Genomic DNA, 26,345 nt, shown 5'->3' with positions numbered 1-26,345 from the left:
CATTCAGATTCTAGGATTCTATCAGTCCAAGTCAAAACAGTTACCTTTGTTCTGGCTCTGGAAATAACCAAGCTAGGGACATCCCACAAAGAGCAGTATAGGCAAAGCGGCTTGCTTCTTCTAGCTCCTTTCCTGTGGGTGGAGTTGGCTTTGCTTCTCTGGCTGGCTCAGGGATCTCCCTGGCCTCTTGGCTGTCCCTCTCTGGGGTTGCCATCACCACATCTGTAGTAAAAGAAAATCAGTAGAGTACATGTTACCAAAGGGCAAAGAAACCCCTTTGCATTGAGTGCCCAAAGCATAGGGCCTGGATTCCTGTTCTTACTACATGGATTTGAACATTTTTATCATCATTTCTCTTTAACTGTTTACCTTGCTCATAGATATGTTCATGAAAAAGAAACAAAAAAGGGATCTGAGACCTTGGAGAGATATATATGTACTTTCTAGTCTCTTTTTTTTAACCCTTACTTTCTGTTTTAGTAACAACTCTAAGACAGAAGGGAAAAGGCTAGGCAATTGGGATTAAGTATCTGTCTTGCCCAGGGCCACGCTAGGAAGTATCTGAGGTCAGATTTGAACCAGGTCCTCCTGCCTCTAGGCAGGTTCTCGATCTGTTCTCTATTTGTTGTGCCACCCAACTGCCTCTGTCATAGTCTTTTACACATATTCAATTTAAAAAAATGTATCAAATACCTAGTATATGGGAGGCAGCATGGGGTAGTAGTTGATACATACTACCTGGGGACTATAAGCACGGGATTACATCTTTAGAATTGTAAAAGACCTTAGAGATTACCTAGTCCATTTTTGCTCATTTTGTCAGTAAAGAAATTGAAGACCCAGATATATGAGGCAACTTAAAGTCACACAGATAAGAAGTAATAAAACTAGAATTTGAAGACAGGTCCTTTGACTTCAAATACAGTTTTTCAACTATGTCAAGATGCCTCTCCTAAGAAGGCATTTAACTTCTTTGCTTCCTAGGCAATTCTCTAAAACTAGAAGTAAAAAAGATGATAGCTAATTCTCATTCCTGAGGGGAACTTCTACCTTAAGAGTTCCTTCAAAATGATGAAGTCACAAATACAGATATTTTAGAAATATATGGTATTGGACTTATAAAAATGAGAAAGTGACAAAAAAATAGTCCATTACCTTAAAGAATTTACATTTACTTGTTATCTCCTAATAGTAGAGTTCCCATTTCTATAGCCCATTAAATGAAACACTCTTGTTACAGTAATTCTATGAGGTGAGACATACTAATATTAAGGAGGCAGGATTTGGAGTCAGATTTGTTAAGTTCAAATTTCAACTCTGTCACCCATGTGACTTTGGGCAAGTCATTTGGTAATAATGATAAGCATTTATATGATATTTCAAGGGTTGAAAAGTGCTTTACAAATATTATCTCATTTTATTTTTACAACAACTCTGGGAGGTAGGTGTTATTATTATCTCCATTTTGAAGATAAAAAAACCAAGGTAAAAAATGGTTAAGTAATCTGCTCAGGGACACATATCTAAGTAAATGTCTATATCTAGATTTGAACTCATATCTTCCTGACTTCAAGGCCAGCACTCTATCAAAGGAATTACTAGCTGTTTGATATATATTTTTAACTCCTTACTTTCTGTCTTAGAATCAATACTGCATATTGGTTCCAAGGCAGAAGAGAAGTAAGGACTAGGCAATGGGGGTTAAGTGACTTGCCTAGGGCCACACAGCTAGGAAGTGTCTGAGGCCAGATCTGAACCTAGGACCACCTGTCTCTAGGCTTTGCTCTCAATTGACTGAGCCACCAAGCTGCCCCCTCTGATATCACCTATAAAATGAAGAGGTTGGACTGGATGACCTTGAAGGTCATCCTAGAACTGAGTCCCCTTTTTCACGAGAATAAATGGACTCAGAATTGTTAAATGAGTTGTCCAAGTTATCAGGAGACACAGGGAAAGGTTGTTAAGAAGACTTTTCCAAGGTAACAAGATTCAGGTTAAGGGAGCAGCATGAGCAAAAGCACTTTCTTCACCATCAGTGAACAATCAGTTACTACTAAGTGCCTGAAACTACTAAACATGGGGGATACAAAGCCCCAAAACCTGCCCTCTAGGGGCTCATATTCTAAGGGAGACAACATGCAAATAACTGTATATACAAGACATCTACAATGATCCTGTGTATAAAGTGCACACTGGAACTGAGTGGAGGAGGTGTTTTATTTGTTCAATTCACACTTTTAGGTTGACAGAATACTCTCCTGACAACAGCTCTGTAAGCTGAGTAGACTAAGTGTTGTTGTCATTTTTCAGAGAGAAGTGACTTGACCAAAGTCATCTGGTTGCTCAATATATACCCTTTATGGCTCAGTAGATAGAATGACAGGCCTGGAGTCAGGAAGAAACATGGGAGAGAGAAGAGCAAATCAGGGTTGGGCCTTATATGTGACATGAACTATAATACATAAGACAAGCTGGGTATTATAATATATGAATTATAAGATCATCGAAGATGTGCCAAGTGCATTAAAGTGGTACCAAGGCTATGTGATGTCTCAAGGGAAAATTATTAATACTAATAGGATTAGGCAGAATTTCCTGGAGGTAGAAAGTAACCTTTGAGCTATTTTTAAAAGGATGGATAGGAAATCCCAAGGAGAAGAAACAGGGCAAGCATGTGAGCATGGTGTTAAGGTGAGAGACTAAACTGGGTGAGAGGGGAAGGGCAATGATTCTCCAGTTTGGCTGGAGCAGAGAAATGTGGAAGGGAGATGTGTGAACCAGAATTTGGGAAGGAAGGATGCCAGACTGTATGGGGCCAAAGTAAGGGACAGTGGGGGTCATCTAGGTACTGCAAATTTTTGAAGAAAGACATGACCAAATCCCCAAGTAAGAACGATTATTTGGGTGGAGACAGAGACGATTGGAATGGGGAGAGAGGGGAGGGAGGAAAGATTTAATAGAAATCTAAAAATCTTGACCAACAGGACACACCAGCCATTGTCATTTCATAAGATGAATAATGTGATGGACTTCAGTGATAGAGCTCAAATGGATCTGACACATGGAGTGAGCACACACTTAGTGCAGAGTGCACCCAGCAGGTGCTGGAGGTGCCCTGTGGTGGCCTCCTACTATGTAATAACCTTTATTACTAAATTTCTCTGGACTTCAGTTTTTTCATTTGAAAAATGAGTTTAGAATGGAGGGTCTCCAAAATCTCTCTCAGTTCTGAAAGTCTGTGTTCTAAGATCTTTTCCATTTCTAGTCTATATTCCTAGGACCTTCTTGTCTCCAGTACTATGTTCCAAGGGCCCTCCCAGCTCTAATACCCTCTCATTTTATATACAGAATCTTAAGGCCAGTTTCTTTAAGGCTGGAGTGATTCACTTCTAGAATGTCTAGTCCAGTGCATGGCACACTGTAGGTACTCAATAAATGCTTGTGAATTGATTGAGGTGGTTTAAGGCACTTATCCAATGTATTGGGGTCAGGACTAAAAGTTTCCTTCCCACTAATTCATGGCTACCTCTCAGGATCTAACAGAGATCCCAGGCCTGGATCACAGTTGGTCACTGGGGCTTTGCGACTGAGCATAGAAATGAGGTTGAATGCATGGGTGGGGACAGAGGGATTTCACCTTGACTTCCCTTTCATTGATGAGCTTCTGGCATAGTTACCACACAGTTGTTTATAGTCAGCAGGGCACAGCAGGGCACTAAAGAATCCCCTATTTATGTCAGGGGCTGACATTCCATTCTCTTTTTCCTTCCTCCCTCCCTCCCTCCCTCCCTCCCTCCCTTCCTTCCTTCCTTCCTTCCTTCCTTCCTTCCTTCCTTCCTTCCTTCCTTCCTTCCTTCCTTCCTTCCTTCCTTCCTTCCTTCCTTCCTTCCTTCCTTCCTTCCTTCCTTCCTTCTTTTCTTCCTCCCTCCCTCTCTTCCTCCCTCTCTTCCTTCCTTCCTTCCTTCCTTCCTTCCTTCCTTCCTTCCTTCCTTCCTTCCTTCCTTCCTTCCTTCCTTCCTTCCTTCCTTCCTTCCTTCCTTCCTTCCTTCCATCCATCAATTCTAAGACAGAAGAATCGCAAGAGCTAACTAATTGGGCTTAAGTGACTTGCCTAGGGTCACATAGCTAGGAAATGTCTATGGCCATATCTGAATCTAGATCCTCCCAACTCCAGGCCTGGAGCTCTCTCCACTGTGCTACCTAGCTGCCCCCCATACCATTTAGCTTAAAATAAAGGGAACTAGAGACCTAGCCCTCCTGGTCCCTTTGACGGCCTAACCAAAGGCAAAATCAAGTCCAAAGAAATACTTGGGCTAGCCCAATCAATCAACTCCAGGTGCTATTGAGTGCTTGGGAATGATAGCCCCATTTTCCTAGTAGAACCCAAAGCATCCTTTTATGAGACACGAGTGTAATAATAATAACAACAGTAATTCCACCAATTTTTATATAATTGTAAGGTTTACAAAGTACTGCTTCCAAGTCCAACTCTCCCTTCCTTTCTCTTCCAGTTCCCTTCGTACCCAAACACATCCAGTTTGTTTCACTGTTCCCAAGGTTTGGAGAGATCAGAATCACCAATTTTCTTTCTTCTGATGAGATGGAGGACTACCATGTTCTCCTATTCTACAACCTATAGACTCCATATACTGTCATCTGGTCTACTATATGTAACCTAACCACTCCTGGGATCTTGCCAACTGCCTTATTGTAACACTTTTAGGCCTTTTGGGTTGGTTCATTGTCCCTGCAGCATTTTCTGTCTTTCCTAATCTGTGAGCATCTTGAGAGCAACTGGACTGACTGTCTAGATCTTTCTGTTTATATTCTTGGCATACAACAAGTGTTTAATAAATGCTTTTTCATGGTTTGTCCTTAAAAATCCATTCATTCAACTCTCCTAGTAGGTAGGTAGCACAAAGACCATCAGCTTTATTTCAGAGATGAGGAAGTTGGGGCTCAGTGAAATAAAATGATTTGCTCAGGATCACACAACTGGTAGTCTTTGTCATCAATCAGGATCCAAACCCAGGCTTCCTGACTGCAGGTCTTTTTTGCTACACAAAGATATGAGAACAGATGTTCTTATCACAGAATCAAGCTGTCTACATTTAAAAAAAAAGTTAAGCTTCCTTGGCTTTCTGTGAGCAAAATTATTTGCCTCCATTCCCAATATTCTTATGAAAAAAAAAGTAAACCCTTAGTTTCTGTCATAGTACCAACTCTAAGACAGAAGGGTAAAGGCTAGGCAACTGGAGTTAAATGATTTGCCCAGGGTCACCCAGTTAGGAAGTGTCTGAGGCACCTCACTGCCTTATCCTTATTAGAAACTTTAAGCAACATCCTTGCATACCCATCTCTTTGGATTTGTTGTTTTTTGTTTATTTATAAGTTTGTTTTTATTATATATTTTTCCAGATTGCATGTAAATATAATTGGGGTTTAAATTTGGAGTTAAAAATTTCCAACTTCCTGAGCCCCTCCCTCCCCTGTCTAATGTATGTTAATATGAATGGAGGTTTTAAAAACGAGAAACCAGAAAAACCAGATCCCTGACCCAGGTCACTCATGTGAAACTTGAAGATTGGACTAGATGAGGAGGTCACTTTTGCAGCCCAATAGCTTATTTTTTTAAAAAAATGTGTTTGTTTCATATACATTTGTCATCTGTTCCTTCCACTGCTTGCCTCACTACTGAACAACAAAAAGGAAAGGAAAGGGGAAACTCATCCTAAACACACATAATTCAGCAAAACAAATTCCATATTGGTCATCATGAAAATGTATGTCTGTATTTTATGGAGGTGAGTCAGCCCTTATCCTGATGAAAGGCAAAATCAACTCCAAAAACCTCAAACATCGGGAAACTGCACGTTGTAGGAGAAAGAATGCTGGGTTTAAAGGACTTCCGGTCAAGATGGTGGCTTAGAAGCAGCAAAAGTTCAGACCCCACAAACTGAATGCTCCTAGGGGACTGAAATTCAAACTTAACAACAGGACAGAGCCGGGGAACCCTTCTTCTGGACTCAAATCAAAAGATACGCCCCCCCCCCCCAATCCAGAATCCTAGATCACTTGGGTCTAAGGGGAAGGCAGAAGGAAGGTCGCAGGACCCCTCCTCCCCAACCCACAGCGCTGAGCCTGCAGAAGCAGCAGGAACCTCAGGGCCAGCAAAGGTGTTCTGAAGGGCGTACCTTGAAAGCAACCTGGGCCAATCTCAGGGCGTCCAATACAGACGGCAGGGAAGCAGCCTGAGAGAGACAGACGAAAGGGAAGCAGCCTGAGAGAGGCAGGGGGAGCCTGTAGCCCCCTGGCTGGGTCCTTCCATTGGAGTCTCACTGGAGGTTTTTGCCTTGGGGCACATCCAGACCAACCCAGCTGAACCTAATCCCATCAGGAGTCCTCAGAGCCCAGGGAGGCCAGGACCCCTCCCCCTTAGAGTGCAGGACCCTCTGAAAGGACAGGAACCTCAGGGCTGGGAAAGGCACTGAGGTACCTTGTGGACAGTGCTATGCCAGGCTCAGAGCATGGAAGTAAGGCAGCAGAGAAGGAACTGGAGGGAACGGAGAGCAGGAAAACCCAAAACGCCGGCAGGCAGGGGAGGGCAGACCCTGGGCTTCCCCAGGAAAACAGAGCAGCTTCAAAGAACGGACAATTTGCCTGGGGCTAAAGCCTTGTACCATCAGACAGATACACTAAGAGCTATTCCTCCTCACTCAGATTTCTGACTGGAAAGGGGAAGAAAAACTATAGAGATAGCAGTATAGTACAGAAGGGCAAACACCAAGAAAAGCAAGAAGAAGGGGGTGACTTTGGACCAGAGCTCTGTGGGAAGTTTGACATCCAGACACAAAGAGCAAGAGAAACATGAAAAGGTAAATATGAAGGAAAGGGAAAAGGAGAAAAATGTTATCTTTTTCTTTTATTCAAACTCTCTTCTATAAGGACTACATTTATATCAAATTACATATATTAATATGTGGGGAAAATGTAATGTGTAACTCTCAAAAATTGTATGCATCATTAGAGTAGTAAGAAGAATCACGCACAGGGAAAGTATGGGGCATCAAGATGATATGGAGAAATGGGGGGATAGAAAGAAGAAAGGGGGGAATCATTGATGGTACTAAGATATACTCTAAGAAATAGAAAATAAACTAAATAGAATAATCTTTCTCACACAAAGATACACATGGGAAGGGGAGGGGAAGAATTCTCCTATAAGAAGGAGAGGAAGAGAGTTTTTACTTAAACCTTACTCTCAGTGAAATCAACTCTGAGAGGGAAGAGCATCCAGATCCATTGGGATCTTGAATTTTGTCTTATCCAACAGGGTAAGGGAGAAGAGAAAACCAAGGGGGGTGGGGCGGGAGGGAACACAAAAAGGGAGGGAAAGAGAGGGGGGAGGGGAAGGGAACAAAAAGGGAGGGGCTAGAAAGGGAAACATATCAAGGGAGGGGACTAGGGGGACTGATTTAAAGTAAATCACTGGCTTAAAAGGTTATAGCTAAAGAAGAAAGGCCAGAATTAGGGGAGGATATCAAAATGCCAGGGAGTCCACAAGTGACAATCATAACTTTGAACGTGAATGGGATGAACTCACCCATAAAACGTAGACGAATAGCAGAATGGATTAGAATCCAAAACCCTACCATATGTTGTCTTCAAGAAACACACATGAGGCGGGTAGACACTCACAAGGTCAGAACTAAAGGATGGAGTAAGACCTTCTGGGCCTTAACTTATAGAAAGAAGGCAGGAGTTGCAATCATGATATCTGACAAAGCCAAAGCAAAAATAGACCTGATTAAAAGGGATAGGGAAGGTAAATATATTTTGTTAAAAGGGACTATAGATAATGAGGAAATATAACTAATCAACATGTATGCACCAAATAGTATAGCACCCAAATTTCTAATGGAGAAACTAGGAGAATTGAAGGAGGAAATAGAAAGTAAAACCATATTAGTGGGAGACTTAAACCAACCATTATCAAATTTAGATAAATCAAATCAAAAAATAAATAAGGAAGAGGTAAAAGAAGTGAATGAAATCTTAGAAAAAATAGAGTTAATAGACATATGGAGAAAAACAAATAGAGACAAAAAGGAATACACCTTCTTCTCAGCACCACATGGCACATTCACAAAGATTGACCATACACTAGGTCACAGAAACATGGCATACAAATGCAGAAAAGCAAAAATAATAAATGCAGCCTTTTCAGATCATAAGGCAATAAAAATAATGAGCAGTAAGGGTACATGGAGAATCAAATAAAAAATTAATTGGAAATTAAATAATATGATACTCCAAAATCGGTTAGTTAGAGAACAAATCATAGAAACAATTAATAATTTCATTGAGGAAAATGACAATGGTGAGACATCCTTTCAAACCTTATGAGATGCAGCCAAAGCAGTAATCAGAGGAAAATTCATATCCCTGAGTGCATATATTAACAAACTAGGGAGGTCAGAGATCAATGAATTGGAAATGCAAATAAAAAATTTGAAAGAGAACAAATTAAAAACACCCAATAGAAAACCAACTAGGGATCCTAAAAATTAATGGAGAAATTAATAAAATCGAAAGTGACAGAACTATTGAATTAATAAATAAGACTAGAAGCTGGCACTTTGAAAAAACAAACAAAATAGACAAAGTACTGGTCAATCTAATTAAAAAAAGGAAAGAAGAAAAGCAAATTAATAGCATCAAAGATGAAAAGGGAGACATCACCTCCAATGAAGAGGAAATTAAGGCAATCATTAAAAACTACTTTGCCCAATTATATGGCAATAAACATACCAATCTAGGAGATATGGATGAATATTTACAAAAATATAAACTGCCTAGACTAACAGAAGAAGAAATAGAATACTTAAATAATCCCATAACAGAAAATGAAATCCAACAGGCCATCAAAGAACTCCCTAAGAAAAAATCCCCAGGGCCTGATGGATTCACAAGTGAATTCTATCAAACATTCAAAGAACAGCTAATCCCAATACTATACAAACTATTTGACATAATAAGCAAAGAGGGAGTTCTACCAATTCCTTTTATGACACAAACATGGTACTGATTCCAAAGCCAGGCAGGTCAAAAACAGAGAAAGAAAATTATAGACCAATCTCCCTAATGAATATAGATGCAAAAATAGGATATTTTTAAATAGGATACTAGCAAAAAGACTCCAGCAAGTGATCAGAAGGGTCATTCACCATGATCAAATAGGATTTATACCAGGGATGCAGGGCTGGTTCAATATTAGGAAAACCATCCACATAATTGACCATATCAACAAGAAAACCAACAAAAATCACATGATTATTTCAACAGACGCAGAAAAAGCCTTTGACAAAATACAACACCCATTCCTATTAAAAACACTAGAAAGCATAGGAATAGAGGGGTCGTTCCTAAAAATAATAAACAGTATATATCTAAAACCATCAGCTAATATCATCTGCAATGGGGATATACTAGATGCATTCCCAATAAGATCAGGAGTGAAACAAGGATGCCCATTATCACCTCTACTATTTGACATTATACTAGAAACACTAGCAGTAACAATTAGAGAAGAAAAAGAAATTGAAGGCATTAAAATAGGTAAGGAGGAGACCAGGTTATCGCTCTTTGCAGATGACATGATGGTCTACTTAAAGAGTCCTAGAGATTCAACCAAAAAGCTAATCGAAATAATCAACAACTTTAGCAAAGTTGCAGGATACAAAATAAACCCGCATAAGTCATCAGCATTTCTATATATTTTCAACACAGCTCAGCAGCAAGAACTAGAAAGAGAAATCCCATTCAAAATCGCCTTAGACAAAATAAAATACTTAGGAATCTATCTCCCGAGACAAACACAGGAACTATATGAACACAACTACAAAACACTCTCCACACAACTAAAACTAGACTTGAGCAATTGGAAAAACATTACCTGCTCATGGGTAGGACGAGCCAATATAATAAAAATGACCATCCTACCCAAACTTATTTATCTATTTAGTGCCATACCCATTGAACTTCCAAAAAATTTTTTTACTGATTTAGAAAAAACCATAACAAAGTTCATTTGGAAGAACAAAGGATCAAGGATATTCAGGGAAATAATGAAAAAAAAATACAAAGGAAGGGGGCCTTGCAGTCCCAGATCTCAGACTATATTATAAAGCAGTGATCATCAAAACAATTTGGTATTGGCTAAGAGACAGAAAGGAGGATCAGTGGAATAGACTTGGGGTATGTGACCTCAGTAAGACAGTATATGACAAACCCAAAGATCCCAGCTTTTGGGTCAAAAATCCACTATTTCATAAAAACTGCTGGGAAAATTGGAGGACAGTGTGGGAAAGATTAGGTTTAGATCAACACCTCACACTCTACACCAAGATAAATTCAAAATGGGTGAATGACTTGAACATAAAGAAGGAAACTATAAGAAAATTAGGTGAACACAGAATAGTATACATGTCAGACTTTTGGGAAGGAGAGGCTTTAAAACCAAGCAAGACTTAGTCACAAAATGCAAAATAAATAATCTGGAATACATCAAATTAAAAAAGTTTTGTACAAACAAAACCAATATAACTAAAATCAGAAGGGAAGCAACAAATTGGAAAACAATCTTCATAAAAACCTCTGACAAAGGTTTAATTACTCAAATTTAGAAAGAGCTACATCAATTGTACAAAAAATCAAGCCATTCTCCAATTGATAAATGGGCAAGGGACATGACTAGGCAGTTTTCAGTCAAAGAAATCAAAACTATTAATAAGCACATGAAAAAGTGCTCTACATCTCTTATAATCAGAGAGATGCAAATCAAAACAACTTTGAGGTATCACCTCACACCTAGCAGATTGGCTAACATGACAGCTATGGAAAGTAATGAACGCTGGAGGGGATGTGGCAAAGTAGGGACATTAATTCATTGCTGGTGGAGTTGTGAATTGATCCAACCATTCTGGAGAGCAATTTGGAACTATGCCCAAAGGGTGCTAAAAGACTGTCTGCCCTTTGATCCAGCCATAGCACTGCTGGGTTTGTACTCCAAAAAGATAATAAGGAAAAAGACTTGTACAAGAATATTCATAGCTGTGCTCTTTGTGGTAGCCAAAAATTGGAAAATGAGGGGATGTCCTTCAATTGGGGAATGACTGAACAAATTGTGGTATATGTTGGTGATGGAATACTATTGTGCTCAAAGGAATAATAAAGTGGAGGAATTCCATGGAGACTGGAACAACCTTCAGGAAGTGATGCAGAGCGAGAGGAGCAGAACCAGGAGAACATTGTACACAGAGACTGATACACTGTGGTACAATCGAACGTAATGGACTTCTCCATTAGTGGCAATGCAGTGATCCTGAACAATATGCAGGGATCTAGGAGAAAAACACTATCCACAAGCAGAGGACAAACTGTGGGAGTAAAAACACCGAGGAAAAGGAACTGCTTGACTACAGGGGTGGAGGGGATACGACTGAAGAGAGACTCTAAATGAACACTCTGGTGCAAACACCAACAACATGGAAATGGGTTCAAACCAAGAACACATGTGAAACCCAGTGGAATTGTGCGCCGGCTAGGAGAGAGGTGGGAGGGGGGGAGAAAAAGAAAATTATCTTTGTCTCCAATGAATAATGTTTGGAAATGACCAAATAAAATAATGTTTAAAAAAAAAAAGAATGCTGGGTTTAGAGTCAAAGAGACCAAGTCGCAGCTGGGCTATTTACTAAACCTATGTAACGTTAAGTAAGTCACCTTCCTTCCTGAGCCTGAGCTTCCTCTCTCCTTATAAAATTAAAAGATTAAACTCATTGGTTTCTAAGGTCCCTTTCAACTGCCTGATAAAAACAAGATCACAGGAGTCAGCTAGGTGGCTCAATGGATTGAGAGCCAGGCCTGGAGATGGGAGATCCTGGGTTCAAATTTGGCCTCAGAACCTTCTTAGCTAAGTGACTCTGGACAAGTCACTTGATCCTCATTGCCTAGCCCTTACCATTCTTCAAGGCAGAAGGTAGAAAATAAATCACGTAAACATGGAGAAATAGCTTAAAATAAATGAATAAATAAATAAAAATCAAGACAGAAGGTAAGGGTTTAAAAAAGTCTAAGGTCTATTTTGAGCTCGTGAACTTAACAGAGCTCTAATTTGTATTATGCTTCTTTGTCTAACTGTCCTTAGAATGTAAGCTCCTTGAGGGCAGGGGCTAGTTTCTTTTTATCTTAGTATCTTTTTATCTTTTCCAGTAAAAAACATAAAATAACAGCAGGTAGCACAGAGCTCAGCACATTTTTTTGTTGTTGACTTGTTTCGGTTGGGACTCCTTTGGGGGGTTTTCTTGGCAATGATCTTGGAGTGGTTTCCCATTTCCTTTTCCAGCTCATTTTCCAGATGAGGACACCAGAGGTAAACAGGGTTAAGTGATTTGCTCAGGTTCACACACCTAGTAAGTACTTCAGGCTGATTTGAACTGAGGTCTTCCTGACTCCAGGCTGGCACTCTATCTAAAGTGCCACCTAAAAACCTGCTTAGCACATAGTAGGTGCTTAATTAACAATCTAGATAAATAAATATATTATAATAAATATTATATAATATCAATATAATATAATTAATATAATATAAATTATAACTATAAATGAATAGATATGATAAATAAAAATAAACAATAAATGCTTATTAGATTCATTAACTTCACCATAGGCAAGGTAAGCTCCCTAAGGTTGGGGTCTATACTCCATACAAAGCAATGATCTTCACAGATATAGCAGAAGCTCTGGTTGAAAGGGTGTTTCAACTTTTGAACTGGGTGAATAAATGAATAAATTCATCAGGCCACATAATATGGGAATGAGAAGTCTCTGCTAGGCACTGTGTGGGAGATAAAGACATAGAAGGCAGAGTTCTTGTCTCAGAGGAACTAAGAAAAAACATAAATAATGAAGACCAATTTAAAAAAAAGGATGAAACCACACACACACACAAGGCTAGGCTGTTTCACTGTGATGGGATTTCAGAGAAAACCACATCCCAGAGATATAGTGATGGGATGGTAATGTTGTTTCTGGGTTTGGGATTTTTGTTTTAGTTTTTTCCAAAACCTTTTGGGGAAGAACTTTGCAGACTTGAAAGAGCACTCAATTGGGATTCTCCGGAGTTCTAATCCCCTCTCTATCACTTACTTCTTTTCTCCAGGCCTTTTTCCTTAAGATACTTTATAGATCCTACTTCCTATGATTTTAAGACCCTTTCCAGTTCTAATATTTGATATTCTAAGGCTCTATATGACTCTAATATCCTGTGTTCTAAAGGTCTCTCCCAGCTCTGACATTCCCTGTTCTAAGATCCCTCCTAGCTCTGACATTCCCTGTTCTAAGATCCCTCCCAGCTCTGCCATTCTCTGTTCTAAGGTCTCTCCCAGCTCTGACATTCTCTGTTCTAAGGTCTCTCCCAGCTCTGACAGTCTCTGTTCTAAGGTCTCTCCCAGCTCTGACATTCTGGGTTCTAAAGTTCCTCCCAACTCTGACATTCTGGGTTCTAGAGTTCCTCCCAGCTCTGACATTCTCTGTTCTAAGGTCTCTCCCAGCTCTGACAGTCTCTGTTCTAAGGTCTCTCCCAGCTCTGACATTCCCTGTTCTAAGATCCCTCCCAGCTCTGCCATTCTCTGTTCTAAGGTCTCTCCCAGCTCTGACATTCTCTGTTCTAAGGTCTCTCCCAGCTCTGACAGTCTCTGTTCTAAGGCCTCTCCCAGCTCTGACAGTCTCTGTTCTAAGGTCTCTCCCAGCTCTGACATTCTCTGTTCTAAGGTCTCTCCCAGCTCTGACAGTCTCTGTTCTAAGGTCTCCCCCAGCTCTGACATTCTGTGTTCTAAGGTCTCTCTCAGCTCTGCCATTCTCTGTTCTAAGGTCTCTCCCAGCTCTGCCATTCTCTGTTCTAAGATCTCTCCCAGCTCTGACATTCTCTGTTCTAAGGTCTCTCCCAGCTCTGACATTCTCTGTTCTAAGGTCTCTCCCAGCTCTGACATTCTCTGTTCTGAGGTCTCTCCCAGCTCTGACATTCTCTGTTCTAAGGTCTCTCCCAGCTCTGACATTCTCTGTTCTGAGGTCTCCCCCAGCTCTGACATTCTGTGTTCTAAGGTCTCTCTCAGCTCTGCCATTCTCTGTTCTAAGGTCTCTCCCAGCTCTGACATTCTCTGTTCTAAGATCCCTCCCAGCTCTGACATTCTCTGTTCTAAGGTCTCTCCCAGCTCTGACATTCTCTGTTCTAAGGTCTCTCCCAGCTCTGACATTCTCTGTTCTGAGGTCTCTCCCAGCTCTGACATTCTCTGTTCTAAGGTCTCTCCCAGCTCTGACATTCTCTGTTCTGAGGTCTCTCCCAGCTCTGACATTCTCTGTTCTAAGGTCTCTCCCAGCTCTGACATTCTCTGTTCTAAGGTCTCTCCCAGCTCTGACATTCTCTGTTCTAAGGTCTCTCCCAGCTCTGACATTCTGGGTTCTAAGCTCTCTCCCAGCTCTGACATTCTCTGTTCTAAGCTCTCTCCCAGCTCTGACATTCTCTGTTCTAAGCTCTCTCCCAGCTCTGACATTCTCTGTTCTAAGGTCTCTCCCAGCTCTGACATTCTCTATTCTAAGGTCTCTCCCAGATCTCACATTCTATGTTCTAAGGACCCTTTCAGCTCTGACATTTTATATTCTAATATTCTAATATATTCTATATTTTGTGTTCTTAAAACTCTTCTAGCCCTTCCAACTCTAACAATACTCTAATATCCTATGGTTCTGCAGGAATAGCATTCATAAGACTCTAGAAGTCCTTTCCAACCTGGGTTCAGAGGATGAGACCAAAAAGCAGCCTAATTTCCTCCTCCTCCTATAATTTGGCATTTATTCAATGAGCCATGTATTTTTCACTAAAGACTGAGATTCTAAGGATTGCGACTTCCAGCAAAAAACATAAAATAAAATAAATTAAGTCCCAAAGGATCTGCATTCTTTTCATTAGTATCTTCAAAGAGCCCTGAATCCCACTTCAGAATCTCATCACTGGGTCTCCAGCTTAACAAATTAAGCCAAAAATTCAAATGCAGTCAATTATTTCTGGCATGCTACTGTGTTTCCATGGTGATAGTTCAATTGATAAACTCAAAGGTCTTTAGATAATTAAGTTGCTGAACTAGAGGGAAAAACCGTATAGATTCCCTGAAAGTGCTTCCATCCTTATTTTAAACATGGTGGCTCTCTGAAGACTTGAGGAGACAGCCAGTCTACTTTGGAAGAGCTGAGATGGACTATCTAAACTTTGTATTCCTCTTCATTCCTCCCCGTGTCCCTTAAAAAGACAAGTATAAATGTTGGAATGAGTTTATCTTGGGTCTGCCCCAAACTGGTACAGTTACAGGAGAGGGTAGGATCTGAAGGAAAGAGGGGAAAAAAACTGCTCATCTTACCCCAGACTTATTGGAGAACATGAAGACTGACTTCAAGGATTTGAAAAGATGTGTACGAATGGCTGGGCTTGTTCAGCCAGGGCAGGATCTGAAGCAGAGAAGCATATCCCAGTTCAGTGAAAGGAAGTTTCTGAACTACAGGAGTTATCCCAAAAGCTATGGGCATCCTTGGGAGGTTTTGGGGTTCTCCCTCCATGGAGATCTTTTCAGCAAAGGCTACATGGACATTTCTTGGAAACTGATGAGGATGCCAGTTCAGAGATTCCTTCCTTCAAGCTGTTTCCCTTCCATTCCTCAGATAAATCCATTTTTAAAAATTACCTGTCTGTACTGTCACTTCCCCTTCCTCTCCTCTCATTTTTCAACCCCTGTTAATCCAGTGTATGATTTAATTACTAAACTTAAAACTACCCTTTCCAAAGTTACCAGGGACTTCTTTATTGCCAAATCTAATGACCTTTACTAGGTCCTCATTCTTCCTGACCTCTCTAGAGCCTATGGCCCTGTTGACCACTCTTCCCTGCTAGATATGCTCTCCTTTCTGAGTTTCTGTAACACTGCCCTTTTGGGGGGTTTGCAGGGGTGGAGAATACTCTCCTCCTATAGGACTGCTCCTCCTTGGTCCCTCTCCAAGATTCTCTTGGACCCTTCTTCTCTCTACCTTCTTTTGGATAGTGATTTCATCAGTTCCCATGGGGTCAGAGTTATCACTCTACATTCCAGCTTTTCTCCATGGAGCATTTCTCCAGGCCCTTGTATAGGTTGTCCATCAAGCTTAGAATCCATTCCCTCTTCCTCTTTACCTCTTAATAATATGCTGTCTCTTTCCATGGTTAGGTGAAGCATCACTTCCATGAGGCCTTTTCTAACTCCCTCCAGCTATTGGTGCCTCTTATTCTCCTTCCCTCCCCTGAAGAACTGACCTTGAATCTACTTATTTGTATTTTGGGTCTACTTATTTGTACAGTTGTTGGGTTCTTGATAGGATGTAAGCTCCTTGGTGACAGGAAAAAGCTTTGTTTTTGCCTTTGTATTCCCAGAATGTGAGCAGCTAAGTGGTATAGTGGATACAGTGCTAGGCCTGGAGTCAGGAAGACTCATCTTCCTGAGTTCGAATCTGGCCTCAGACACTTACTAGCTGTGTGAACTTAGACAAGACAACTTTATTTTCTGTTTGCCTCAATTTCCTCACCTGTAAAATGATCTGGAGAAGAAAATGGCAAACCACTCTGGTATCTTTGCCAAGAGAACCCTAATCGGGATCACAAAGAGTCAGACACGACTGAACAACAAATCCCCAGTGTTGTCTAGAATATCACAGGCCCTCAATAAATGCTTGATTGATCAATTGACTGATTCAGGCATGGGTGAAATTAGATCATCCCTGAGATCCTTTCCTCCACTTTGAGAACTGGGATTCTTGGCTAGTAGATAACTCACTTTCCCAGCCCTCCTTCTTCTGAGGTTACACCCAATTTATCTCATATAAATCTTATTTGTTTGTTCATATGTTATCTCTCATTAGATTGTGAGCTCCTTGAGGGCAGAGCTTGTCTTTTGTCTTCCTTTGTATCCCCAGTGTTTAGCACAGTGCCTGGCAAAGAGTAGGTGCTTAATAAATGCTGGTTGACAGACCGAACACTAAGAAACTCAATTATCCAACACACTTGAAAGTGTGCTAGCAGATTAAAACAAACCTGCAAATTTGAACTGGCCCACAGGCCTGGAGACTAAAAGGCAAATGGCTGGGCAGCAACGTGCATAAAAATTCTGCTTGGATTGGGTAACCACTAAGCTCCCACCCAGACCCATTATTCAGTGATTGTAGCTTCATTTTTCTCCCTCACAATTCTCTCCCATTTCTTGCCCCTATTATTTCACACTTTCCCAAGCATTCCATTTAATCATTCGTTTCTCTTTTACTAGGCACAGTACAGAGGGGGGAAATGCTCTCCATCTTATTCTTAGAGAAGAGTTAGTTAGACTGTGGAATTAACAGAAATTGGAAGGATCAGAGATCTAGAGTTGGAAAAGGCCTCAAGAGACCATTGAATCCAACCCCTTCATTTATAAAGGAAACTGAGGCAGAGGGGCTTGCCCTACCAAAGATGATGCGCAATAATCATAAGAGACAGAATTTGAACCCAGATCCTCTGACTTTAGAAAGTACTATAACATGTTGCTTCTACTAGGAGAGCTTCCCTTCCACCTCTGACAAAAACCACTGGGGCTAATTTTTTTTCTCTCATATTTCTTGTTTCCCTTTTAATCAGAATTTATTTTATTTGTATAAAACCCTTTAAATTTAATGTAATAAAATTAATCATTTTTCACAATGTTCTCTATTTCTGGTTTGATCATAAATTCTTCCCTTATCCATATCTTCCCTCACAAGTAAAGAACTTTATGCTCCCCTAATTTGTTTATGGTATCACCTCTCATTTCTGAATCATGTATCCAATTTGGCTAATACAAAAAAGATTCCATTCAATTAAAAAGTAACTACAATTTATATTTCCACCATATTTCAAGGTTATTTTATTTTTTAAAACCCTTACCTTCTGCCTTAGAATCAGTACTAAGTATCAGTACCAAGGCAGAAAAGTGGTAAGGGCTAGGCAATGGGGGTTAAGTGACTTGCCCAGGGTCACATAGCTAGGAAGTATCTGAGGCCACATTTGAACCCTGTCTCTAGGCTGGCTCTCATTCCACTGAGCTACCCAGCTGCTCCCCTCATTTCAAGGTTTATTAAGCATTCTCCTGTGGTAGTTGGTAATGTAAGTTATTGTTTCCCCCATTTTATTGATAAGGAAACTGAGGCAAATAGAGATTGAATGGTAATTTCTTCAAGGCAATAAGAGGACTATATTTTCTGACTCCTTATTAAATCCAATCCTCTTCCCAAGACAGCTGCTTCCTTTTTAGAAAGCCTCCTTCTATCCTCAACACAGCAATGCTAGAGAACCAATTAAGAAGGATGAAGGCCACTGGATTCTTTAATTAAAGAGACTGTAAGTATTCCTAGAGCCTAGTTTCAGTCAGGTTTTGGGGTCAGAAACCAGACTACAAAGGGATGAGAACTGAATTAGAGGAGAGGAAAAAAGCAGTTAGCTAAATGGCTTTTTTCTAGGATCCTGGCTGTGAAAGGGAAGAAAGGTATAGGGATCAGGTGTGAATGACTGCCAAAGCGAAGGGAAGGTGGCTTTTTGTTTTCCTTCTTGTTTTTTAAAGGATAGAGAAGATTTGGGTATGATTAGAGGAAGCAGGGAAGGAGCCAGTAAACTGAATTGGAGAACAGTGGTAGTGGTGAGGGAAGGAGTGGTAGAGACGATGAAAGGGACAAGCTCCAGAAAGAGACAAGAGAGGAAAGGATCAAGACCCTAAGAAGGCTTCTTCTTGGTGAGGAAAAGCGTTCTCTCTTCTTCGGAGCCAGGAGCAAATGAGAACAGAACCTGCAATGCCTTTGAGGTTTATCTAGGTAATAGAACTGAGAGAGAAGAGGCAGCCCCGGACAGACAGTGTCTCCTTTCTTAATACGTTTGAGACAAGATTCTTGGGTAAGAAGTAGGTATAGATAGTTATCACCCAAATATCTCCCCTATCTGTTTGTTAATGCCAGAGCTCCATTCCTGTGCCTTAACCCTTGATCTCTGCTAAAAATGTAACTCTCAATAGGAGGGGAAATATATTAGGTTTTTAAAAAAATTCCCATAATTACTTCTTTTTCTGATGCCTCACCATGGTAGGTTCTGACACTGGAAAGCCTTTAAATATTGGTCTAAATGGCACACTGTTTGCTGTCCAAGGACCGGTCTAGCCAAGTTGAAGAGGCTCATCACCTAGGCTGGCCACAGGGGTGGGACACATTTTCTGGTGATGAAATTCTTGAAGGCCACTACCATCTGAGTGGGTGAAGGGTTCTCCCCTTGTTGACAAAGATCCTTGAAGTATTGAGGAAAAGGGAAATGAATTGATCAGATCTTTTTCCTCTCCTTGCTGACAAAGATCCTTGAAATATTGAGGAAAAGGGAAATGAATTGATCAGATCTTTTTCCTCTCCTTGCTGACAAAGATCCTTGAAATATTGAGGAAAAGGGAAATGAATTGATCAGATCTTTTTCCTCTCCTTGCTGACAAAGATCCTTGAAATATTGAGGAAAAGGGAAATGAATTGATCAGATCTTTTTCCTCTCCTTGCTGACAAAGATCCTTGAAATATTGAGGAAAAGGGAAATGAATTGATCAGATCTTTTTCCTCTCCTTGCTGACAAAGATCCTTGAAGTATTGAGGAAAAGGGAAATGAATTGATCAGATCTTTTTCCAGAGAACAAATTTGACAGTAGTGAAGAGACAGGAAGAGAGGGAAACTGAGATGACCTGGAGTAGATGAGGAGACACCATAGAGTGGGTTATGAAAAATGGATGTTACCCACTCTTTTATGTTCCTGAGCCCACACAGCCAGACTGAACTGCCTTTTCATTCCTTCTCCAACTTAGTCTCCTAAGTTGGGAATGTTTAGAAATATTGGATGATTGAAGCCTTTAAATAATTCTTTATCAACATTTTTGTTTATAAAGCCTCCTTCTCTACCAGGTTTAGCCAATGGCTTTTACTGGATGGTCACACTTGCCAGTTTGGGCTTGAATTTTTTTCTTTTAATATGAAGAGGCAGATAGGTGTCAGAGGCGACAGAGTACTCTCTTAAAAGTCAGGAAGGCCTGAATTCAAATCCTGCCTCAGACCTTATTAGTTGCATGACTCTGGGCAGGCCATTGAACCCCTGTCTGCCTTGGTTTCTTAATATAATATTTCCACATTTGAGGAATAGTCTGTGTCAATTCTATTTCTCCTCTCTATTTTTTTTTTTAAGAATGAGGAATTCTAATTTTAAAAAAGAAAGAAAAATACTCTCAGTACTGTGGTACAGTGGGATGAGCACTTAAGAATCAGAGAACCTGGGTTTGAATCCTGCCTCTGCTGTGACTTTGGGCAAGTCACTTACTTTCTCTGGATTTCAGTTTCCTCTGTAAAATAAGAATGGATCATAGGGCCTCTGAAGTCCTTTTCAGCTCTAGATCTGGGATCTGATATTTTAAAGGGTATTTCTCAGATTTCTTGGCTGCTGTGAAAAAAGACAGTTTGACTAGTTCTGCTACTAACTTGGTAGGCGACCTTGGATAAGTCATTCTTCCTCTGTGGGTCTCATTTCCTAATCTACAAAGTAAGAAGCTGATCTAGAATATATAATGTTCCTTTCATCTCTGATATGCTAATGTTCTAAGGTTGCTTTGCGCTCTAATATACTACTTATGAAGGCCCCTTCTTTCTCTGTTTTAAGTTTTATGGTTTTCTCTAGGTCTGACATTCTAGGTTCTAAGGTCCCTCTTAGCATTGACATTCTGGGTCCTAAGGTCTCTTTTGGTTCTGATAGTCTGGGCTAAGTCCCCTGTTCAACTGACATTCTGGATTCTAAGATTCTTCCTTCCCACTTCTGACATTTTGGATTTTAAAGGCTCTCCTGGTTCTGACATTCTGGGTTCTAAGGTCTCTCCTGGTTCTGACATTCTGGGTTCTAAGGTCTCTCCTGGTTCTGACATTCTGGGTTCTAAGGTCTCTTCTGGTTCTGATAGTCTGGGTTCTAAGGTCTCTCTCAGCTCTGACATTCTCTGTTCTAAGGTCTCTCCCAGCTCTGACATTCTCTGTTCTAAGGTCTCTCCCAGCCCTGACAGTCTCTTTTCTAAGGTCTCTCCCAGCTCTGACATTCTCTGTTCTAAGGTCTCTCCTGGTTCTGACATTCTGGGTTCTAAGGTCTCTTCTGGTTCTGATAGTCTGGGTTCTAAGGTCTCTCCCAGCTCTGACATTCTCTGTTCTAAGGTCTCTTCTGGTTCTGACATTCTGGGTTCTAAGGTCTCTTCTGGTTCTGATAGTCTGGGTTCTAAGGTCTCTCCCAGCTCTGACATTCTCTGTTCTAAGGTCTCTCCTGGTTCTGACATTCTGGGTTCTGAGGTCTCTCCCAGCTCTGACATTCTCTGTTCTAAGGTCTCTCCTGGTTCTGACATTCTGGGTTCTAAGGTCTCTTCTGGTTCTGATAGTCGGGGTTCTAAGCCCCCCCCTCCCCCCTTCAGCTCTGACATTCTAGGTTCTAAAGGCTTTCCTGCTTTGACATTCCGAGTTCTAAGGTCACCCCCTCCCGCTCTGACATTCAGGTCAGCTCTAACATGCTTTAACTTTGGGGCAATTTTACCAACAAGTGGTCTGGGGAATAGGGTTGGGTGCCATCACTTCCTGATCTAGGGCTGCCTAACTTTGTTGCCTTCATTAAATTGAGAGGTGACTGAGGGCCAAAGACGGGGTGGGGGTGGGGGCGGGGAGGGGGGGGAGGGCCCTCCACCCCACGGAGGAGTCCTCCTGCGAAGGGGGGTCTGGTCAAGGATTTGAGCAGCCTCCCAGGACCAGCCCAAGTGCAGAAGGAAGCTCGCGTGGTGGGAGGCGGATCCGGACCGCGGAAGTTTGTGCCGGCGAATGGGGGTGGAGTTTGGTAACGCCACAAGAGTCCCCGAGGTAAGGGGGCAGGAGGGCTGGGGGCCGGGGTGTTTGGGCATGCCGGTTGAGGACGGAGAGGGGAGAGATAAAGGGGTCGGGGAGCGGGGCACAATCCCGGGCCCGGGGGAAGGGAGGAAAGCACTCAGTTATGGAGAGGGGAGGAGAGTTCAAGGACAAGGTAACCTGAGCTCCAGGGGACCCAGGAGGGGGTGGGAGGGTGGACATGCGGTCCTGGGGTCTGACTCTAAAGCTGGGCTCCCCACGGGGGCAGCCCCAAAGCCCCCTCCCGCCCCGGGCTCAGCCTTACCAGTGCGTTGGCCGGGGCCGCGTCCTGGGCTCCTTCCCGCCCCACTCCGCCCAGGCAGCCAAATCTGGTCCCTCCTTCTCTTTTTCCTCCTCCCCTTAGAGCCCGAGAACCGTTGCCGAGAGCCAGCCCGCCCAGGGGCGGGCGGATGACGCGGCCCCCGCTGGCACCCGCTTGTCTCGAGGTGCCCCGCCTGGCCATGGAGGCAGAGGGATGCCCAAAAGATGCTCCGAGGGAGGAAGGGGGGCCACCCTCTATCACCCCTGGGATAGGGGACCCGGGTTCGAGTATCGCTTTGTCATCCATTCATCACCGGGCATTTATTAAGCACCTACTGTGTGCTGCTCGGCAGCAAAAAGGAAACAGCCCCTGCCTTGAGCTGAACGTCTACATGGGGATGAGACATTTACGGTATAAGTAAATATGAAGGGATGGGGAGACACCCCAGCAGCTGGGAGGTCTGTGAAAGCAAAGAAGGGATTTAAAGCCTAAGAGGAACAGAAAGACTATTAACCGTAGCCATTATAAATGCTCAGGGGAATTGCGCTCCCAACCATCAATTTCTTTGGAAGCTCTGGGCCCAGGTTGCTTCTGATTGGCTCTGCCTAATGCGATGGACTGGAGTCCGCTAAGATCAATCCACTGGTTAGCATGCTGCTAATATCCAACCAGTGACTAATAAGAAGAGCTAGCCGTTTATAGAACTTTTTTGCAAAGCACTCTGCGAGTATATCTCATTTTATTCTCACAAACAGTCCTGAGTGCTAGGTGTTATCATCAGCTCCATTTTACAGATGAGGAAATTGAGCTGGGGAGAAGTAAAGGGACTTGTGCAAGGTTCACAGCCAGAAAGAGTCTGGGGTCAAATCTGAACTCCAATCTTTTTGAAATCTAGGTCTGTTGTTCTATGCACTGCAGCCATCTGATTAGTCTTCAAATATCAATTATCTACTGACTTTTTTTCAATATGAATTGGTTATCGATTAACATCAATTAGCTCTTACAAAGGGCCTTAGTCCTTATAAATTGAAGTTTACTCTCCCAAACCCACTTCCACAAGCAGATCTGGTCCCTAGGTTACCCCTGATTTGCAATGGGTGTATTTCTAATGCTTTGAGCTGGAAACCCCATTAGGTATTCCACCTAATATCAATGGCCACTTAATAACTCCCAATATCACCTAGTCATTCTCCAATATAAATTACCTGTTTGTATTTCCTCAATATCACTGATAAACAATGGACATCAGTTTGATTAAAAAGAAAACAAAACACCTTCTGTCTTACAGTTAATACTGTGTATTGGTTTCAAGGCAGAAGAGCAGCAAGGGCTAGGCAATGGGGGTTGAATGACTTGCCCAGGGTCACCCAGCTAGGAAGTGTCAATAGGCATATTTGAACCCAGAACTCAATCCATAGGAACCATCTAACTTCCCTGCCCCATTCACTTTTATAAAGGGATTTTTTATTCATTCAACAAACATTTATTTATTTACCATTAAAATTTTTCCTGGGTTATACATGTATTGTCATGCAAAAATTATTTCCTTACTGGTCAGTCTTGTAAGAATATTCATATAAAACTAAACTCTCAAAACAAAAACCCAAATAAACTAAAATAAAAATTGTATGCTTTGATCTACATTCTTACTCCAACAATTCTTTGGAGGGCAATATTCGTTGTCATCTCTCCTTCAGAATTGTCCTGGATCATACAAAGGGACTTTTTAGTGGAAAGATATAGCTAGCACCAAAGCATAACCACCTCTTATACCCTTCTAGCTTTCTCCCCTCTGCAGTTTTACCTTGGTCCCTGGGGAGTGTAGATTCAAATTTAAAATTGTAGTCACAAAACATTTCCACCTCCTAGTTCACTTCTAGGTCTCTTCTGCTTGGTCTCTCAGCCTGGAGACTCTCTATCCAGTATTACTTCCAGGCTCAAACATAAGAATTCCCAGTTTGGTATTTAAAGCAATTAAAACTCTGGCCCCTTCCTACCTCCCTAGTCTTCCTTCCTTCCTTCCTTCCTTCCTTCCTTCCTTCCTTCCTTCCTTCCTTCCTTCCTTCCTTCCTTCCTTCCTTCCTTCCTTCCTTCCTTCCTTCCTTCCTTCCTTCCTTCCTTCCTTCCTTCCTTCCTTCCTTCCTTCCTTCCTTCCTTCCTTCCTTTCTAAAATATACTTTACTCTCCTCCAAACACTTCATAAGCTAAATTCCTGGACCTCTCTGTTCTTCAAAGATTCTATCTCCTGATTGGGGGCATTTTCACTGGCTCTTCTCAAGGCCTGAATTGCCCTCTCTTTTCACTTCTTCCTATACTATCATCCCTGACTTCCTTCAAGACTCAGCTCAAATCCTACCTTCTACAGGAGGCTTTTCCTGATCCCCCTCTTTAGCTGCTAGTACCTTCCCCTCTGAGCTCTCTCATCTCTCCCACTGCCATTCTCCCAAGCTCTTGCCATCATCCATCAGTATCTTCTTTGTTTTAGTCTCTTACAAAGAAGCAAGTGCCTTCTCTCCAAAGCTAACCTGGAAAGGCCAGGCTGAATAGAATTGCCTCCATTTTTTTTCGAGCAGATAACTCACCATCATCCTCACTCTCTAACTCTCAATCGTTTGCTACCTAATGATTTCTTCTCTGCTGTCTACAAATTCACCTAAGTCTTTCTCATCTTGAAGATTAGATCTCACCATCCCTCTTGGAGTCATCTGTCTCTTCTCCTCAACCAAACTCCTAAAAAAAAACAAAAAAACAACAACTGACTACACTTGTACCTTTCTTCTTACTGTCTTCTAAATCTGTAATCTGGCTTCTGATTTCATCCCTAAACTGAGAACTGCCCTTTCCAAAGTTATTAATGATCTCTTTCTCTCTCTTTTTTTAAACCCTTACCTTACATCTTGGAATCAATACTGTGTATTGGTTCTAAGGCAGAAGAGTGGTAAGGGCTAGGCAATGAGGGTCAAGTGACTTGTCCAGGGTCACACAGCTGGGAAGTGTCTGAGGCCAGATTTGAACCTAGGACCTCCCATTTCTTGGCCTGACTCTCAATCCACTGAGCCACCCAGCTGCCCCCATTAGTTGACCTCTTGATTGATCCATCTCATGGCATTTTCCTAATCTTCTCTCTTGGCCTCTTTGCATCATTTAATACTATTAACCAACCTTTCCTCCTAGATACTCTGCCCTCCCACTGCATTCCTAAGGACCTCTAGGCCTTGCTATCTGGCTTACAGCTGTGCCCTTTTATAGATTCTGTCTTTGTTAGAATAAGTTCTTTGAGGGCAGAATAATTTTTGTATTTTTATCATAGTTTACTACAAAGTAAATGCTTAACAAATGTTTTTTTCATTCATTTTATTCATCCATCCTAAGATTCTTCCCAGTTTTGACCTTCTATGTTCTAAATCCCCTTCTAGCTCTATGTCTGTGTTCTAGGATTTCTTTCAGGCAGGACATTATAGGTCAGAGTGTCTTAACTTTTTTTGAGTAATAAATCCTTTAAGCAATCTGATGAAGCTCAAGGAACTTTTCTCAGTATAATGTTTTAAAATGCATAAAATAAGTATATAGGATGGATTACAAAGGAAACCAATTATAATGAAAATTTTATCAAAACTTCCTAGGCCCGAGGTTAAGAAACTGTTAAATTCCAAGGCCCCTCACAGTTCTGACATTCTATATTTTAAGGTTCTTTCCTGCTTTGATACTCTATTTTAAGGCTTCTCCCAGCTCTGACATTCTATATTTTAAAGCCCTTTCCAGCAGTGACATTCTATATTCTAATGCCTTTCTGAGGTCTGACATTCTATATTCTAAGGTCCCTTCCAACTCTGACACTCTATGTGGTAAGGTCCCTCCCAGTTCTGATATCCTATATTCTTTTTTTTTTTTTAAACCCTTACCTTCCGTCTTGGAGTCAATACTGTGTATTGGCTCCAAGGCAGAAGAGTGGTAAGGGCTAGGCAATGGGGGTCAAGTGACTTGCCCAGGGTCACACAGCTAGGAAGTGGCTGAGGCCAGATTTGA

The 26,345-nt window shown here is 41.5% G+C and overlaps 1 protein-coding gene across 3 annotated transcripts in view; it reads right to left on the bottom strand.

The window, feature by feature from the left end:
* Nucleotides 1–22,499, bottom strand: part of TMCO4 (transmembrane and coiled-coil domains 4) — a 142,434-nt gene extending 119,935 nt beyond the window's left edge. For 2 of the 3 annotated variants that reach the window (XM_056795681.1, XM_056795683.1), the window contains exons 1-3: nt 22,323–22,478; nt 15,471–15,558; nt 45–222 (exon numbers count right to left, since the gene is read on the bottom strand). In XM_056795681.1, coding sequence (XP_056651659.1) covers nt 45–214 — 170 coding nt within the window. In that variant the 5' untranslated portion in view covers nt 215–222; nt 15,471–15,558; nt 22,323–22,478. Of the gene's footprint in view, nt 1–44; nt 223–15,470; nt 15,559–22,322 lie in introns of all 3 variants that reach the window. The other variant, XM_056795682.1, reaches the window with a different exon arrangement.
* Between the last annotated feature and the right edge of the window lie 3,846 nt (nt 22,500–26,345).

Source organism: Monodelphis domestica, chromosome 4 (genome assembly GCF_027887165.1).
Source record: "Monodelphis domestica isolate mMonDom1 chromosome 4, mMonDom1.pri, whole genome shotgun sequence".
NCBI lineage: Eukaryota > Metazoa > Chordata > Mammalia > Didelphimorphia > Didelphidae > Monodelphis > Monodelphis domestica.
This window is presented reverse-complemented; position numbering and strand designations above follow the sequence as displayed.